This window comes from Lepidochelys olivacea, assembly GCF_965140295.1.
Source record: "Lepidochelys olivacea isolate rLepOli2 genome assembly, chromosome: 2".
In the NCBI taxonomy this organism is placed as follows: domain Eukaryota; kingdom Metazoa; phylum Chordata; order Testudines; family Cheloniidae; genus Lepidochelys; species Lepidochelys olivacea.
In genome coordinates this window covers 268,822,656-268,838,243 of record NC_140412.1, presented here as the reverse complement: position 1 = coordinate 268,838,243, position 15,588 = coordinate 268,822,656, and the positions used below count along the sequence as shown (strand labels likewise).

Genomic DNA, 15,588 nt, shown 5'->3' with positions numbered 1-15,588 from the left:
CAGGCCATGTCTACACTACACAATTAAGTTGACCTAAGTTACGGCTGGTTTCCACTACCAGGGAGATCAACGTTCAGAGATCGATTTAGCGGGTCGAGTGAAGACCTGCTAAATCAATGGCAGAGCGCTCTTCGGTCAACCATGGTACTCCAGCTCTCTGAGAAGAGTAAAGGAAGTTGACCGGAGAACGTCTCCTGTCGACACAGCACAGTGAAGACACCAGGGTAAGTTGACCTAAGCTACGTCGACTCCAGCTACATTATTCACATAGCTGGTGTAGTGTAACTTAGGTCGACTTACCCCCGTAGTGAAAACAAGCCCTTAGACTTACAGCTACCGCAGTAATTGCTGCCGTTTTTCATGTCCTCGCTACCCTCCTTCGGTCAGTGGTGCACGTCCTCCCCAGGAGCGCTTGCACTGACTTAAGAGGGGCACAGTCTGGGGGGCTGAGAGCCCGGGCTCTCAGCCAGAGCCCAGTTGTCACCCAGGCTCTCAGCGGCAGGAGCTCCATGCAGAGTGGGGAACTGAGACCCCAGGCAGCAGCCAGGCTCCAGCTCGGAGCTCTGTGTGTAGCGAGATCAGAGAGCCTGGGTTACAGCTGGGTGTTCTGTGAGGAGCCTACAGCCTGGTCTCTCAGTGCAGGACAGTGAGGCTCCAGCTGTCAGCACCTCTGGGGCTCACAGCTGGAAAAAAAAACTTCCCCCTGATCCCCTCCAGCTCAATTTCAAAACAGGGACTATACCAGCAGTGAAAATGCCATTCTTGTCAATTTCACAGCTCCAGCTGTCAGCCACCCTGACAGCCAACAGGCGATGCAAGTAAGGCAGTGTCTATACAGACATTGCGTTCCCCAAACTATGTCGACCTAAACCTTATGCCTCTCATTCAGGTGGATTTACTAGGTCGGAGTAGCGAGCGAGTTACAGCCACGGGAGGAAAACTATAGCATGTACGTTTACATAGTTAGGTCGACGTAACCTGACTAAACTTTGTAGTTTAGACATGCCCTAACATCACATACCCCCAAACTAATTTTAATAGGTGTCCTAAAAAATGGGAGAAATCTATAGCCATCCTAGAAAATTACTCTTCTGCTCAATTTCTTTTGGTAAGAAAACAAAATTAAAGTGAATTCAGCCTGCTTTTCAGAAACATTAGTACGGTATACAGACATAGCACAGTATTAGCTATGAGCATGTGTTTAATTCTATTGCCCCATAAATCTTTCCCTTTAAAGGGATGTTCACTCATAAGCTCTTTTTTCTTTTTTTTAAAAGTCCATCAGAAGCAGGAAGCCTGCCAAACAATCAGTGGGGCCAACTAAACGATTGAGGAGGAGCACTCAAGGAAAACAAGGCTGTTGCAGAGAGGCTAAATGAATTCTTTGCATCACTCTTCAGTGCAGAGGATGTGAGGGAGATTCCCACACCTGAGCCACTCTTTTGAGGTGACAAATCTGAGCTGCCATTAGAGGAGATTTTGGAACAAAACTGATAAGTTAAACAGTAATAAGTCACCAGGACCAGATGAGAGTTTTGAAGGATATCAAATATGAAATTACAGAATTATTAACTCTGATATGTAACCTATTGCTTAAATCAGCTTCTGTACCAGATGACTGGAGGAGAGCTAATGTGATGCCAATTTTTTAAAAGGCTCCAGTGGCGATCCTGGCAATTACAGACCAATAAGCCTGACTTCAGTACCAGGCAGACTGGTTGAAACTATAGTGTGAATTGTTGGGGAAGCAACACAGCTTTTGTAAGAGGAAATCATGACTCACCAGTCTATTAGAATTCTTTGAGGGGGGTCAACAGACATGTGGACAAGGGTGATCTACTGGATATATTTCAGAGTAGCAGCCGTGTTAGTCTGTATCCGCAAAAAGAAAAGGAGTACTTGTGGCACTTTAGAGACTAAGAGACTAACAAATTTATTAGAGCATAAGCTTTCGTGAGCTACAGCTCACTTCACTGGATGCATACAGTGGAAAATACAGTGAGGAGATTTTATATACACCAAGAACATGAAACAATGGGTGTTACCATACACACTGTAACAAGACTGAACAGGAAAGGTGAGCTATTACCAGCAGGAGAGTGGGGGCAGGGGAGGGGGAACCTTTTGTAGTGAAAAGAAAAGGAGTACTTGTGGTACCTTAGAGACTAACCAATTTATTTGAGCATGAGCTTTCGTGAGCTACAGCTCAATTCATCGGATGCATACTGTGGAAACTGCAGAAGACATTATATACACAGAGACCATGAAACAATATCTCCTCCCACCTCACTCTCCTGCTGGTAATAGCTTATCTAAAGTGATCACTCTCCTTATAATGTGTATGATAATCAAGTTGGGCCATTTCCAGCACAAATCCAGGTTTTCTTACCCACCCCCCCACACACAAACCCACTCTCCTGCTGGTAATAGCTTATCTAAAGTGACCACTCTCCTTACAAGGTGTATGATAATCAAGGTGGGCCATTTCCAGCACAAATCCAGGGTTTAAGAAGAACGTCGGGGGGGGGGGGGGTAGGAAAAAACAAGGGGAAATAGGTTACCTTGCATAATTACTTAGCCACTCCCAGTCTCTATTCAAGCCTAAGTCCATGATCTGTAGGAGGGGAAATAAACAAGGGAAAATAGTTTTACTTTGTGTAATGACCCATCCACTCCCAGTCTTTATTCAAGCCTAAGTTAATTGTATCCAGTTTGCAAATTAATTCCAATTCAGCAGTCTCTAGTTGGAGTCTGTTTTTGAAGTTTTTTTGTTGAAGAATTGCCACTTTTAGGTTCGTAATTGAGTGACCAAAGAGATTACTGGGAGTGGATGGGTCATTACACAAAGTAAAACTATTTCCCCTTGTTTATTTCCCCTCCTACTGTTCTTGTAAAGTGCTGGAAATGGCCCACCTTGATTATCATTACAAAAGGTCGTGTCCCCCCCGCTGGTAATAGCTCACCTTTCCTGATCACTCTTGCTACATAACACCCATTGTTTCATGTTCTCTGTGCATATAAAATCTCCCCACTATATTTTCCACTGTATGCATCCCATGCAGTGACCTGTAGCTCACAAAAGCTTATGCTCTAATAAATTTGTTAGTCTCTAAGGTGCCACAAGTACTCCTTTTCTTTCTACTGGATATAGTGTACTTGGAATTTCAGAAAGCCTTTGAGGAGGTCCCTCACCAAAAGTTCTTATGCAAAATAGGCAGTTATGGGATTAGAGGGTAGGTCCTCTCATGGATCAGTAACAGGTTAAAAGATAAGAAACAAAGGGTAGGAATAAATGGTCAGTTTTCACAGTGAATAAAAGTAAATAGCAGGGTCCCCCAAGGATCTGTACTGGGACCAGGGCTGTTCAACGTATTCATTAATGATTTGGAAAAAGGAGTAAACAGTGAGGTCACAAAGTTTGAAGATAATACAAAACTACTCAAGAGAGTGAAGTCCAAAACTGACTGTGAAGAGTTACAAAGGAATCTCACAAAACTGGGTGACTGGGCAACAGAATGGCAGATGAAATTCAAGGTTGATAAATGCAAAGTAATGCACATTGGAGAACATAATCCCAACTCTACATATAAAATGATGGGTTTCAGAGTAACAGCCGTGTTAGTCTGTATTCGCAAAAAGAAAAGGAGTACTTGTGGCACCTTAGAGACTAACCAATTATACAGCCCCGCAACCTGAAGCAAATACTCACCAACAACCACATACCACACAACAGAACCACTAACCCAGGAACTTATCCTTGCAACAAAGCCCGTTGCCAATTGTGCCCACATATCTATTCAGGGGACACCATCACAGGGCCTAATAACATCAGCCACACTATCAGAGGCTCGTTCACCTGCACATCCACCAATGTGATACATGCCATCATGTGCCAGCAATGCCCCTCTGCCATGTACATTGGTCAAACTGGACAGTCTCTATGTAAAAGAATAAATGGACACAAATCAGATGTCAAGAATTATAACATTCATAAACCAGTCGGAGAACACTTCAATCTCTCTGGTCACGCAATCACAGACATGAAGGTCGCTATCTTAAAACAAAAAAACTTCAAATCCAGACTCCAGCGAGAAACTGCTGAATTGGAATTCATTTGCAAATTGGATACTATTAATTTAGGCTTAAATAGAGACTGGGAGTGGCTAAGTCATTATGCAAGGTAGCCTGTTTCCTCTTGTTTTTTCCTACCCCCCCCCCCAGATGTTCTGGTTTAACTTGGATTTAAACTTGAAGAGTGGTCAGTTTGGATGAGCTATTACCAGCAGGAGAGTGAGTTTGTGTGTGTATGGGGGTGGGGGGGATGTGAGAAAACCTGGATTTGTGCAGGAAATAGCCCAACTTGATTGTCATGCACATTGTGTAAAGAGTTGTCACTTTGGATGGGCTATTACCAGCAGGAGAGTGAGTTTGTGGGGGGGGGGGGGTGGAGGGTGAGAAAACCTGGATTTGTGCTGGAAATGGCCCACCTGATGATCACTTTAGATAAGCTATTACCAGCAGGACAGTGGGGTGGGAGGAGGTATTGTTTCATATTCTCTGTGTATATATAAAGTCTGCTGCAGTTTCCACAATATGCATCTGATGAAGTGAGCTGTAGCTCACGAAAGCTTATGCTCTAATAAATTGGTTAGTCTCTAAGGTGCCACAAGTACTCCTTTTCTTTTTATAAAATGATGGGGTCTAAATTAGCTGAAATCATTCAGGAGAGATCTTGGAGCACCGTGGATAGTTCTCAGAAACATCTGCTTAAAGTGCAGTGTCAGTCAAAAAAGCAAACAGAATGTTAGGAACCATTAGGAAAGGGATAGACAATAAAACAGAAAATATCATAATGCCATTATATAACTCCATTACACCCACATCCTGAATACAGCATGCAGTTCTGGTCACTCCATCTCAAAAAAGATATATTGGAATTGGAAAAGGTATAGAGAAGGGAAACAAAAACGAACAGGGGTATGGAAAAGCTTCCATATGAGGAGAGATTAAAAAGACTGGGGCTGTTCAGTTTAGAAACAAGACAACGAAGGGGGGATATGATAGATGTCAATAAAATCATGCCTGGTGTGGAGAAAGTGAATAAAGAAGTGTTACTGACCCCTTCATGTAAAACAAAAACCAGACGCCATACAATTGAATTAACAGGCAGCAGGTTTAAAACAAACAAAAGGAAGTATTTCTTCACACAACACACAGTCAACCTGTGGAACTCATTGCCAGGGGATGTTGTGAAGGTCAAAAGTAGAACTGGATTCAAAAAAGGATTATAGATAAGTTCATGAAGGATAGGGCCATCAATGGCTTTTAGTCAAGATGGTCAGGGAGACAACCCCATGTTCTAGGTGTCCCTACATCTCTGACTGCCAAAAGCTGGGACTAGACAACAGCAGATGGATCACTAGATGATTACCTGTTCTGTTCTTTCCCTCTGAAGCATCTGGCACCAGTGCCACTGTTGGAAGACAGGATACTGGGCTAGGTTGGTTCATTGGTCTGACCCACTATGACAACAAGGAGTCCGGTGGCACCTTAAAGACTAACAGATTTATTTGGGCATAAGCTTTCATGGGTAAAAAACCCACTTCTTCAGATGCAAAGCTTATGCCCAAATAAATCTGTTAGTCTTTAACGTGCCACCAGACTCCTCATTGTTTTTGGGGATACAGCCTAACACAGCTATCCCTCTGATACTTGACCCACGATAGCCATTCTTCTGTAGTAGGTTTCTGTTGAATTTGTGGAACAATATGGAATTATTTTGGGGGTCAAAATAGCACTTGTAAATTCTCACAAATGTTGCCTGTTTTATACTTCAAAGGAACCAAGAATAAATTTAAGGCCAAATCATGAGCTTCAAGGGGAGCAGCAGGTGCTCAGCAACTCTTACTACTTGTCCCCTTGCTGGAGATGTGGTTTTACTTTTAAAAACAATCCTGGTGCATTTTCAACTCAATTCTCTTTGCCTGACAAACACAAACCCCTTCCACATGTGACTGCTCCCACTGACAATGGGATGAGGCGTTAGGATTCCTCATGTAAGGGATGCACGATCTAGCACGCGTTGAGTTTAATTAGATTAACAAAAAGCGAGGTTTAGACAGAGAATCAAAATGTAATCACAGTACCAAATAGCATTTATATGGCAAAAAGAAAAGGAGTACTTGTGGCACCTTAGAAACTAACCAATTTATTTGAGCATGAGCTTTCGTGAGCTACAGCTCACTTCATCGGATGCATCCAATGAAGTGAGCTGTAGCTCACAAAAGCTCATGCTCAAATAAATTGGTTAGTCTCTAAGGTGCCACAAGTACTCCTTTTCTTTTTGCGAATACAGACTAACACGGCTGCTACTCTGAAACCTGTCATTTACATGGCATTAGTTTGTACCTCTCCCCCAAAGGGCTATGCATCCCTCTCTGGTACACATGGAAACAATTCTTTAAAATTCTATATAACACAAAAAAATGTCTCTCTTAATATGGAGTGGCTTTATTGCATTCACAGAAAACAACAGTCTGTTCATCTGTGAAACAGTCTCCCAGGAAAAGGGGTGGGAGCGCTGTTGCTTGGGAGACTTAAGCCAAGACTGAACAAAGGCCTGGGTATGGGAATGGACAAGATGATTTTATTGTTCTTTCCCATTTCTCAGTTACATGATCCAGATTTGTCTGGTGGTTTATTTTTCCTCTACAATTTCCAACCACTTATGTCAGACTTGTGCTTTTTTCTTTTAAATTGACATGTAATTTCAAAAGTGATTATAGATGCTTAACGGAAACCAATAGCTGAATACCTCCTGGCACAGAACACCCAACCAATAATAGTTCACGGCCCCGATTCTGCATCTGCATGTACCTGTGTGATGCTCCACATGAATTCAATGGGGCTCTGTGTGTCAGACCCATGCACGCTTACTGCAGTGGGGCTCTGCACAGGCACCCACAGAGGATCAGGGCTGAAAACAAAAACCATCTCAAATGAACCCCAAGGGGGAACTTTGAGCTATGAAGAAAATCCACCCGGAAAACTATGGAACTATGAAAAATTACTCTTAAAAGGCCTGATGTAACCCAACAAATCTAGTGACAATAATAATGTAGGCAGTGTGTCCGGATGAAGAGAGACATGGTCAGGGATGAGGAAGGTGAAAGTTGAACAGGAGCCGGGCTGTTGGGTTGCTGCCCAGCCGCTGAGGGCCCCGGCCCCAGCCCCACACTCCGGCAGGACCAGGACAGGAGGATTTTATACTTGCTGATCCGCCCACGCTGGGCTGAGCCGGAGCCTCTCTAGCTTCCTGGTCTGGTCCGTGGCACCCCCCTATTTATCTCTGAGCCAGTATCGATGAAAATCATCACACCCCCTCTACACACCCACACACACCCCCCAGACCCCCCCACCGACCCCCCCCACACAACCACCCCCCAGACCCCCCCACCGACCCCACACACATCCCCCAGACCCCCCACACACACCCCAGACCCCCCCCACCGACCCACACACACACCCCCAGACCCCCCCCACCGACCCACACACACACACACCCCCAGACCCCCCCCACCGACCCACACACACACACACCCCCAGACCCCCCCCACCGACCCACACACACACACACCCCCAGACCCCCCCCACCGACCCACACACACACCCCAGACCCCCACAGACACACCCCAGACCCCCCCCACACACCCCCAGACCCCCCCACCGACCCACACACACCCCCAGACCCCCCCACCGACCCACACACACACCCAGACCCCCCCAGACCCCCCCCACCGACCCACACACACACACCCCCCCAGACCCCCCCCACCGACCCACACACACACACACACCCCCAGACCCCCCCCACCGACCCACACACACACCCCAGACCCCCAGACACACCCCAGACACACCCCAGACCCCCCCACACACCCCCAGACCCCCCCACACACACCCCCAGACCCCCCCACCGACCCACACACACCCCAGACCCCCACAGACCCACCCCCTCCCGCCCCCCGACAGGGGGTTTCCTGCCCCCCCGGGCCCTTACCTGGGCAGCGGCCCGCTCGGCCATGGCCCTTTGTCGCGGCCCCGGGGCGGCCCCAGGAGCTCCCGCTGCGGGCTGGGCAGAGTCCCGGCGCCGCCTCGCCACGGGCCGGCCCCGCTGCCGGGCGGAGCAGAGCGAGCGCGGCCCGCAGGGAGGGAGGGAGCCGCGGCCTGGCTGCCGGGGCCGGGAGCGGCGGGGCGGGGCCGGCGGGGAGCGGGGCGGCAGCGGCCCCTGGCGGCGGGGGGATCGCGGCGCCGGGGCGGGTCTCCCAGACTGCGGCCCCCGGCCCCCGCGGCTCACCCGCATCTCGCCTCCCGCCGCCAGGCCCCGCGGCTGGTCCCCCTGGGCCGGGGCGGGCTCCCGCCCCTCGGCCTCATCCCCCGCCACCGGGCCCCCCGCCTTAGCCCCTGCCCCCCTCCTCTGCAGGGACCCCCCTCACCTTTCGGGAAGGGGGGCAACAGGGCTGGGCTTTCTGCTGGCGGCAGAGGAGGGGGCTGCACCGCTGGGACCCCCCCCGTCCCTGCTCTCCCCCTTTCCGGGGTCCTTCCTAGGGAATTACTCCCCCCCCACACACACACACACACCCCGTGTGCCTCTGCCACCTGCCAGGCCCATCTCAGAGGCTCCGGGGGCAACAGCCGGCCACAGCTGCATTGCAGGGAGCTTCCCCTCATGAGCATCGCATTGCATCACAGAAGTGTGGGGCCGGAGGGCCCCCCCCCCCAGAAGTCATCGAGTCCAGCCCCCTGCGCTGTGGCAGGACCAAGTAAACCTAGACCAGGCGCTCCCAAACTTCATTGCGCCGCGACCCCCTTCTGACAACAAAAATCAGTGCACGACCCCAGGAGGGTCACCAGGCAGCAGGAATCGGGCTTTGGCCCTGGGCCCCCATGTCTAAACACCGGCCCTGGTGACCCCCATTAAATTGGAGTCCTGACCCACAGTTTGAGAACTGCTGACCTAGACCATCCCTGTCAGGTGTTTGTCCAACTTGTTTCTAAAAGCGTCCAATGATGGGGACTCCACAAACTCCCTTGTGAGCCTATTCCCCAGCTTCACTACCCTTATCCCTAGAAAGCTTTTCCTGAAAACCTACCCTAAATCTCCCTTGCTGAAGATTAAACCCATTACGTCTTGTCCTACCTTCAGTGGACAGGGAGAACAATTGATCCCCATCCTCTTATCTAACAGTCCTTAATGTAATGGACGACAGTTACCAGGTCTGCCCTTGGTCTTCTTTTCTCAAGACTAAACATGCCCTTTCCTCATAGGTCAGATTTTCTAAACCTTTTATCATTTTGACAGGTTTCAGAGTAGCAGCCGTGTTAGTCTGTATTCGCAAAAAGAAAAGGAGTACTTGTGGCACCTTAGAGACTAACCAATTTATTTGAGCATAAGCTTTCGTGAGCTACAGCTCACCTCATATCCGATGAAGTGAGCTGTAGCTCACGAAAGCTCATGCTCAGATAAATTGGTTAGTCTCTAAGGTGCCACAAGTCCTCCTTTTCTTTTTGCGAATACAGACTAACACGGCTGTTACTCTGAAAACTGCCCAGTCAGTTATTCCCCATTTTGTGGTTGTGCATTTGATTTTTCCTTCCTAAGTGTAGAACTTTACACTTGTCTTTATTGAATTTCATCTTGTTGAATTCAGACCAGTTCTCCAATTTGTCAAGGTCATTTTGAATGTTAAACCTGCCTTCCAAGGTGCTTGCATCCTTTCCCAGCTCGGTGGCATCTCAAATTTTATAAGCATACTCCCCATTCTACTATCCAAGTAATAACAATATTGAATAGTACTGGACCCAGTCCACTAGATAGACCCTTCCAATATGACAGAAAACCATTGATAAGTGCTCTTTGAGTACAGAATTTCAACCAGTTGTGCACACACCCACCCTTATAGTCATTTCATCATTCTAGACCATATTTCCCTAGTTTGCATATGAGAATGTCATGTAGGACTGTGTCAAAAGCCTTACGGAAATCAAGGTATATCATATCCACTGCTTCTCCCCTCCACTAGATCACTTACCCTGTCAAAGAAGGAAATTAAGTTGGTTTGGCATGATTTGTTCATGACAAAGCTATGCTAACTATTCCTTATAACCCTATTGTCTTCTGGATGCTTCTAAATTAATTGTTTAACGATTTGCTCAAATATCTTTTCAGGTACTGAAGTTCGGCTGACTGGTCTATAATTCCCTGGGTCCTCCTTGTTCCCCTTTGCAAAGAGAGAGATACTACCTCTGCCCTTCTCCAGTTTTTTGGATCTTTCCCATCCTCCAGTTCTCAAAGATAATTGCTAATGGTTCCAAGATTGCTTCAGCTAGTTCCTTAAGTACCCTAGGAGGAATTTCATCAGGCCCTGCTGATTTGAATACATCTAACATATCTAAATATTCGTTAACCTTTCTTTCCCTATTTTGGCTTCTATTCCTTCTCCCTAGTTGTTAATATTCATTGTGTTTACAGAGGGACAATCTCACTCATCGATATATTTTGCTTTCCACAACCAAATCCCTGTACAACTTTTCATGAGTGATGTACCCGAGTATTCAGATTCTAATTTCTAAACTGTATTGTTAAATCTATTCACATAAATGTGGGTTATTGCTCATTATGTACTCTGTGTATCATGTGTCTTTTAAAAACAAACCTTGTATTTGTGGATAATCTAAGCGCTATACCCAGATGTACAGACTCTCTTTCCCCAACCTATGTATTATATCATTTTTTTAACATTAGCTTTAAAAATTTTAAATCTGGTCATCGTTAGCCTTTTTAGTGAAGACTGAAGCACAACAGCCATTAAGCGCCTCAGCTTTCTTAGTTTCATCAGTTATTTATTAGCTCTCCTTCCCTGCTAAATAGAGGACCTACACTTTCCTTCCTCTTTCTCTTGCTCCCAATGTATTTAAAGAACCACTTTTTATTGCCTTTTATGTCCCTTGCCAGGTGTAACTCATTTTGTGGCTTTTCCTTTCTGATTTTGCCCCTGCAGACCTGTGCTGTTTTGTACTCTTCCTTATCAATTTAACCATGTTTCCACTTTTTGTAGGATTCCTTTTTGATTTTCAGGTCCTTAAAGAGCTCCTTACTTTTACTACTCTTCCTGTCTTCCCTTTGCATCAGAATAGTTTTCAGTTTGCCTTTAATATTGTCTCCTTGAGGAACTGCCAGCTCTCCTGAACTCTTTTTTCCCTTCGATTTTCTTCCCCTGAGAACTTACCTCCCAGTTCTCGGAGTTTGTAAAGGCTGCTTTTTTGAAGCATATAAATAGCAACCCAGCATCATAGCTCTGCTGCCATCGGTTGCCATACTTGTTGGAAGGGCATCCCCCACCCCATTGTTTGTTATTCTGAGTTATTGCATCACATCTAAAATTAGACTGTAAACTCTTCAGGGCAGAAGCCTTGTCTACATTCCTTCTGTGAAGTGTCTAGTACACCTTTGTGCTGTTTAAATAACAACAAAGCTGTACTGGACAGAGTAATTTGCAGAAGGGGAGGAGAAACTGAGGCACAAACAATTAAGTGACTTGGCCACATTAACTCCCCAAGCCAGTAGCTGAGGCAGGAGTAGAACCCAGGTCCTTGGAATCCCACTGAGACACTGCCTTCCCTCTTGTTATTTGGAGGGCTGGACAGCTGCTCCTCAGCCACAAGATCCCTGGTATTATAGGTTGTGACAAGACATTTGTTTAAAGGTACACCTTTCTAAGTGCTCTAAAATCAACATGCTTTGTCGGATTGCTTTGAAATTTGGCATACCTCAGGAGGATGCATTCTACAAGCAATGAGCCTATTAAGAGGCCTATACCCATCTTTGTAAACTGCCTGTAGGGAAGTTTTTATTTGGTTGGGGGGGTTTTGTATGCTGGGCAATAGGGTGTACACAAAACTTTCAAAACAAGGTAACACTAGATGTTAAAGGTGGGGCAGCGTATCTTTTAAATATAATAGAATTTTTATTTCTTCCTCTTTGGTTAAGGCAAAATCAAAATGTCTTCTTTATGAGCGGTGGGGGAGGAGGAGGAGGGCGTGCTACAGCTTACAGGTTTAAAGGCGCTATGCAGTGAAGAGTTTTACAAAAGGGCAGAGAAATGAATTCTTTGGGACCACTTCAATGTAACGACAAATAAAATGGGGGGGGGGGGGGAAGCAGTTGTTCTTCAGCTAGCTCTCTAAAATATTGCTCCCGAAGGAAAACTATTGGTGCGTTTTGATTACAATACAGGGCTTTGTAACAGTGGGAAAAATATGTTTGAGCTTGAAGTTTTGCACCAGTTCAGCCCGTAGCTTTGTTCCCTCCTCATTCCTTTAGGGTTCATGTCTAGTCACTGTTCTTCATTGAGGGTCCAGTGTGTGTCTTGGGATATGGATGAACAAAAGGTCTCTTTGCTTTTCAGGTAATTCTATAAAATATCACTCAGGCTGTAAAGACAAGGAATTGAGTTATTACGGTACTGGGGGGGGGGGGGTTATTCTGCAGAAATCACCAGTCTTGCAGTTTTGCCCCAGGATGTACTCTCATAACTCCTGAGGCCTTTGTAAATGTGATTTCTGGCCCCCTGTGAAAAATGATTAGAAAAGCTGGAAAAACCAAAGGCATAATCTAATGTGTCATGAGGCTGGGGAGAATTTTTGTACGACACGTGGTTCCCCCAGGCTAAAGCATGGCAGCTACAAAGAACAGGTATAAAAGTGTTTAACAAAATTAAGATTTTCAACATTTACTAAAATGACCCTGCAACACTCCTAAGAATCCAGACCAACTCTCATCCTCCAGCTCTGTTTTTGTGTGTTATCTTTAAAAGTCTGGGTTAGTGTGTCTGTGTGTAAGTGTTCAATGATTTTTAATTTCTTTTTTGTATTTTGCAAAATGTGTCTAATAAGTTAATAGTGCTAAATAGTTACTGCTAAAGTATTATAGATTGAATGTTAAGAACATTTTATTTGTATCTACTGCCTCTTAAATACCAAATATAGGTTTCCCTAATATTCCATTGCTGTTTTTATTTATTAAATCCATGTTAATAATGTTAATTAAATGTACATTCTGTACCTTAAATTCTGAAAGAGTTCCTGGGTTACCATAACAAAAAGGTTTCAGAGTAACAGCCGTGTTAGTCTGTATTCGCAAAAAGAAAAGGAGTACTTGTGGCACCTTAGAGACTAACCAATTTATTTGAGCATGAGCTTTCATGAGCTACAGCTCACTTCATCGGATGCATGCCAAGTGAGCTGTAGCTCACGAAAGCTCATGCTCAAATAAATTGGTTAGTCTCTAAGGTGCCACAAGTCCTCCTTTTCTTTTTCATAACAAAAAGGGAATAGTTTGTGGAAAATAGAGGTTAAAAGCGTTACCAACTCTTTTTACATTAAACATTTACAATGTTACTTTATACAGTAAGTAGTTTAAATTGGACTTGCATTTTGTCTTATACAGGGGTGTATTAACCAATTTTACAGCAATAGAGTTCCTTGAAGTTAGGTTGTGTGTGGGTTTTCTATCAAATAATACTGAAAAATAAGTGTGTGTACGCGTGAATGAGAGACGTCTAAAATAAAACTAATTTGAATTTATGCTTCAGGTAGTTTATAAAATAATATACAGTTTGGTTTGAATGTATGTTTAATTGCTCTGGGAAGGAAGAGGGAGGGGCGGCTGATGGTGCTGTGTGTATGTATGTGTGTTTGTGAGTGTAGGGAGGGGTCAGTATTATCATCTCTGGTAAAAAGTGTAAAACTTTTACATAAAATAGTTTAAACTAGGTCTGCATTTTGCCTACTTGGGGTGTATTAAACAATTTTACACCACCAGATTTCTTTTAAGTTAGGCTGTGTGTGTATTTTGTATAAAATAATGCAGAAAAATAAGTGTGAAGATGTGTGTGAGTGAGTCTTACCTATAATTAATTATAAAACTAGTTTGAATATATGCTTACAGTCATTTATAAAATAGTATACAGGTTGGCTTAAATGTATACTTGTTTTTGGAAGTAGGGCGGGGAGGGGGCATCAGTGGTACTTTGTGTGTGTGTTTGCATGTTGTATGTTTTGCTAAAAAAAGAATAAGAAGTTTATGGGCCTTTCAAAAACTTTACTAAAAATTAAGAATCCTCTAATACCATCTAAGCCAATAGGTGCTAATTTCTAATAAACTTTTATATTTTTGAAAGAATACATTACTTTGAGTAAATGGAATAAGGGGAATTGGAATAAAGTTTAGCCATGTAATTCCAGTGTGGTCTCTCTAGCAATTTTTAAAGACATTTGCTAAAGGAAATGTGTAAAAAGAGGAAAGTTTATTCCTTGGCCACAATTAAAAAACAAATATGGCTAATTGCTAAATTTACATCATCATCAAGTTCGCATTACGCCTCTGGTGTTTCAGGCAGTGACGATGCTCCTCCACTCCTGTCTGTTTCTGGTGAGTCTTTCAATGGTTCCCTAGCGGTGCCCCAGGGTTTTCAGCTCAGCTTCTACAGCTCTTCGCCACGATTTCTTCTTCACAAGGTTGTTTTCGGGCAGCCTCATTTTCACTTCCTTCAGGTGTCCATCTTATTGCTACTCTGGTGATGGAATCAAGTTTCCATCTGAAGCACATGACCGATCCATCTCCAACGCCTCCTGGCAATGATGGAGCTCAGATCCTCTTGGCTGCACTGTGTCAATAGATCTTGGTTTGAGATTGTTCTGGGCCAAAAGGTACGAAGGATTTTTCTGAGGCAGGTTGTATGGAATGAAGACAGTTTGGACATGTCATACTTTCTCATTCCCCAGCATTCTGCACTCTACAGTAGTGTTGACACTACGCAGCTCTGATTAATCTTGAGCTTGGTTTTGGTGTTGTATTTTGATGATTTCCAGACTGTATTTAAGCTCCTGAAGGTGTTCCTGGCTTTATTGATTTTGTTCCACCGTCCTGCCTGATAGCGCTGCCCAAGTATGTGAATGTTTCTACATTGGTGAGAACATAATCCTCTATCCATACTGGTGATGGTGAGGCAATATTAAAGGTCATGATATCGGTCTTATTGCGGTTGATTTTCAGTCCAATTAGCTGGCTGAATGTATTGAGTCGAGTTGTTTTTTCTTGTATATGGTGTTGGGTATGTGATAGGAGAGCGACATCATCTGCGAAGTCCAGGTCTTCAAGGGATTCCTTTCCTTATAATCAATGTCATCAAAAGCTTCTATTTCAACTTTACGTGCGGAGCTGATCACAGTGAGATCAGTTTTGAAGTCAAAACTGGAGTACGTCAGGGGTGTGTCATGTCTGCAATCCTCTTCAACATTACCATCAACTGGGTAATGCGGCACACAACAGAAGACCTGTCAAGAGGCATTAAATGGACACTCTTCTCATCCCCCACCCTTAAATTTACATAGGTGTTGTACAAAGTTGGATACGTGTATGTGCGTACTTATTTTGTTGGGATTAATTACACTTTAATAAATATGATGCAGAGAATAATCCCATAGAAGGCCATGAGACTAGAATAAACCTACAAACTGGCTCAGGAA

The 15,588-nt window shown here is 44.7% G+C and overlaps 1 protein-coding gene across 5 annotated transcripts in view; it reads right to left on the bottom strand.

The window, feature by feature from the left end:
* LOC311515590 (uncharacterized protein) overlaps positions 1–8,245 on the bottom strand; it is a 35,134-nt gene extending 26,889 nt beyond the window's left edge. For all 5 annotated transcript variants that reach the window (XM_084618787.1, XM_084618788.1, XM_084618789.1 and 2 more), the window contains exon 1: positions 8,060–8,245. In XM_084618787.1, coding sequence (XP_084474913.1) covers positions 8,060–8,083 — 24 coding nt within the window. In that variant the 5' untranslated portion in view covers positions 8,084–8,245. The remainder of the gene's footprint in view (positions 1–8,059) is intronic.
* Positions 8,246–15,588: the final 7,343 nt, after the last annotated feature.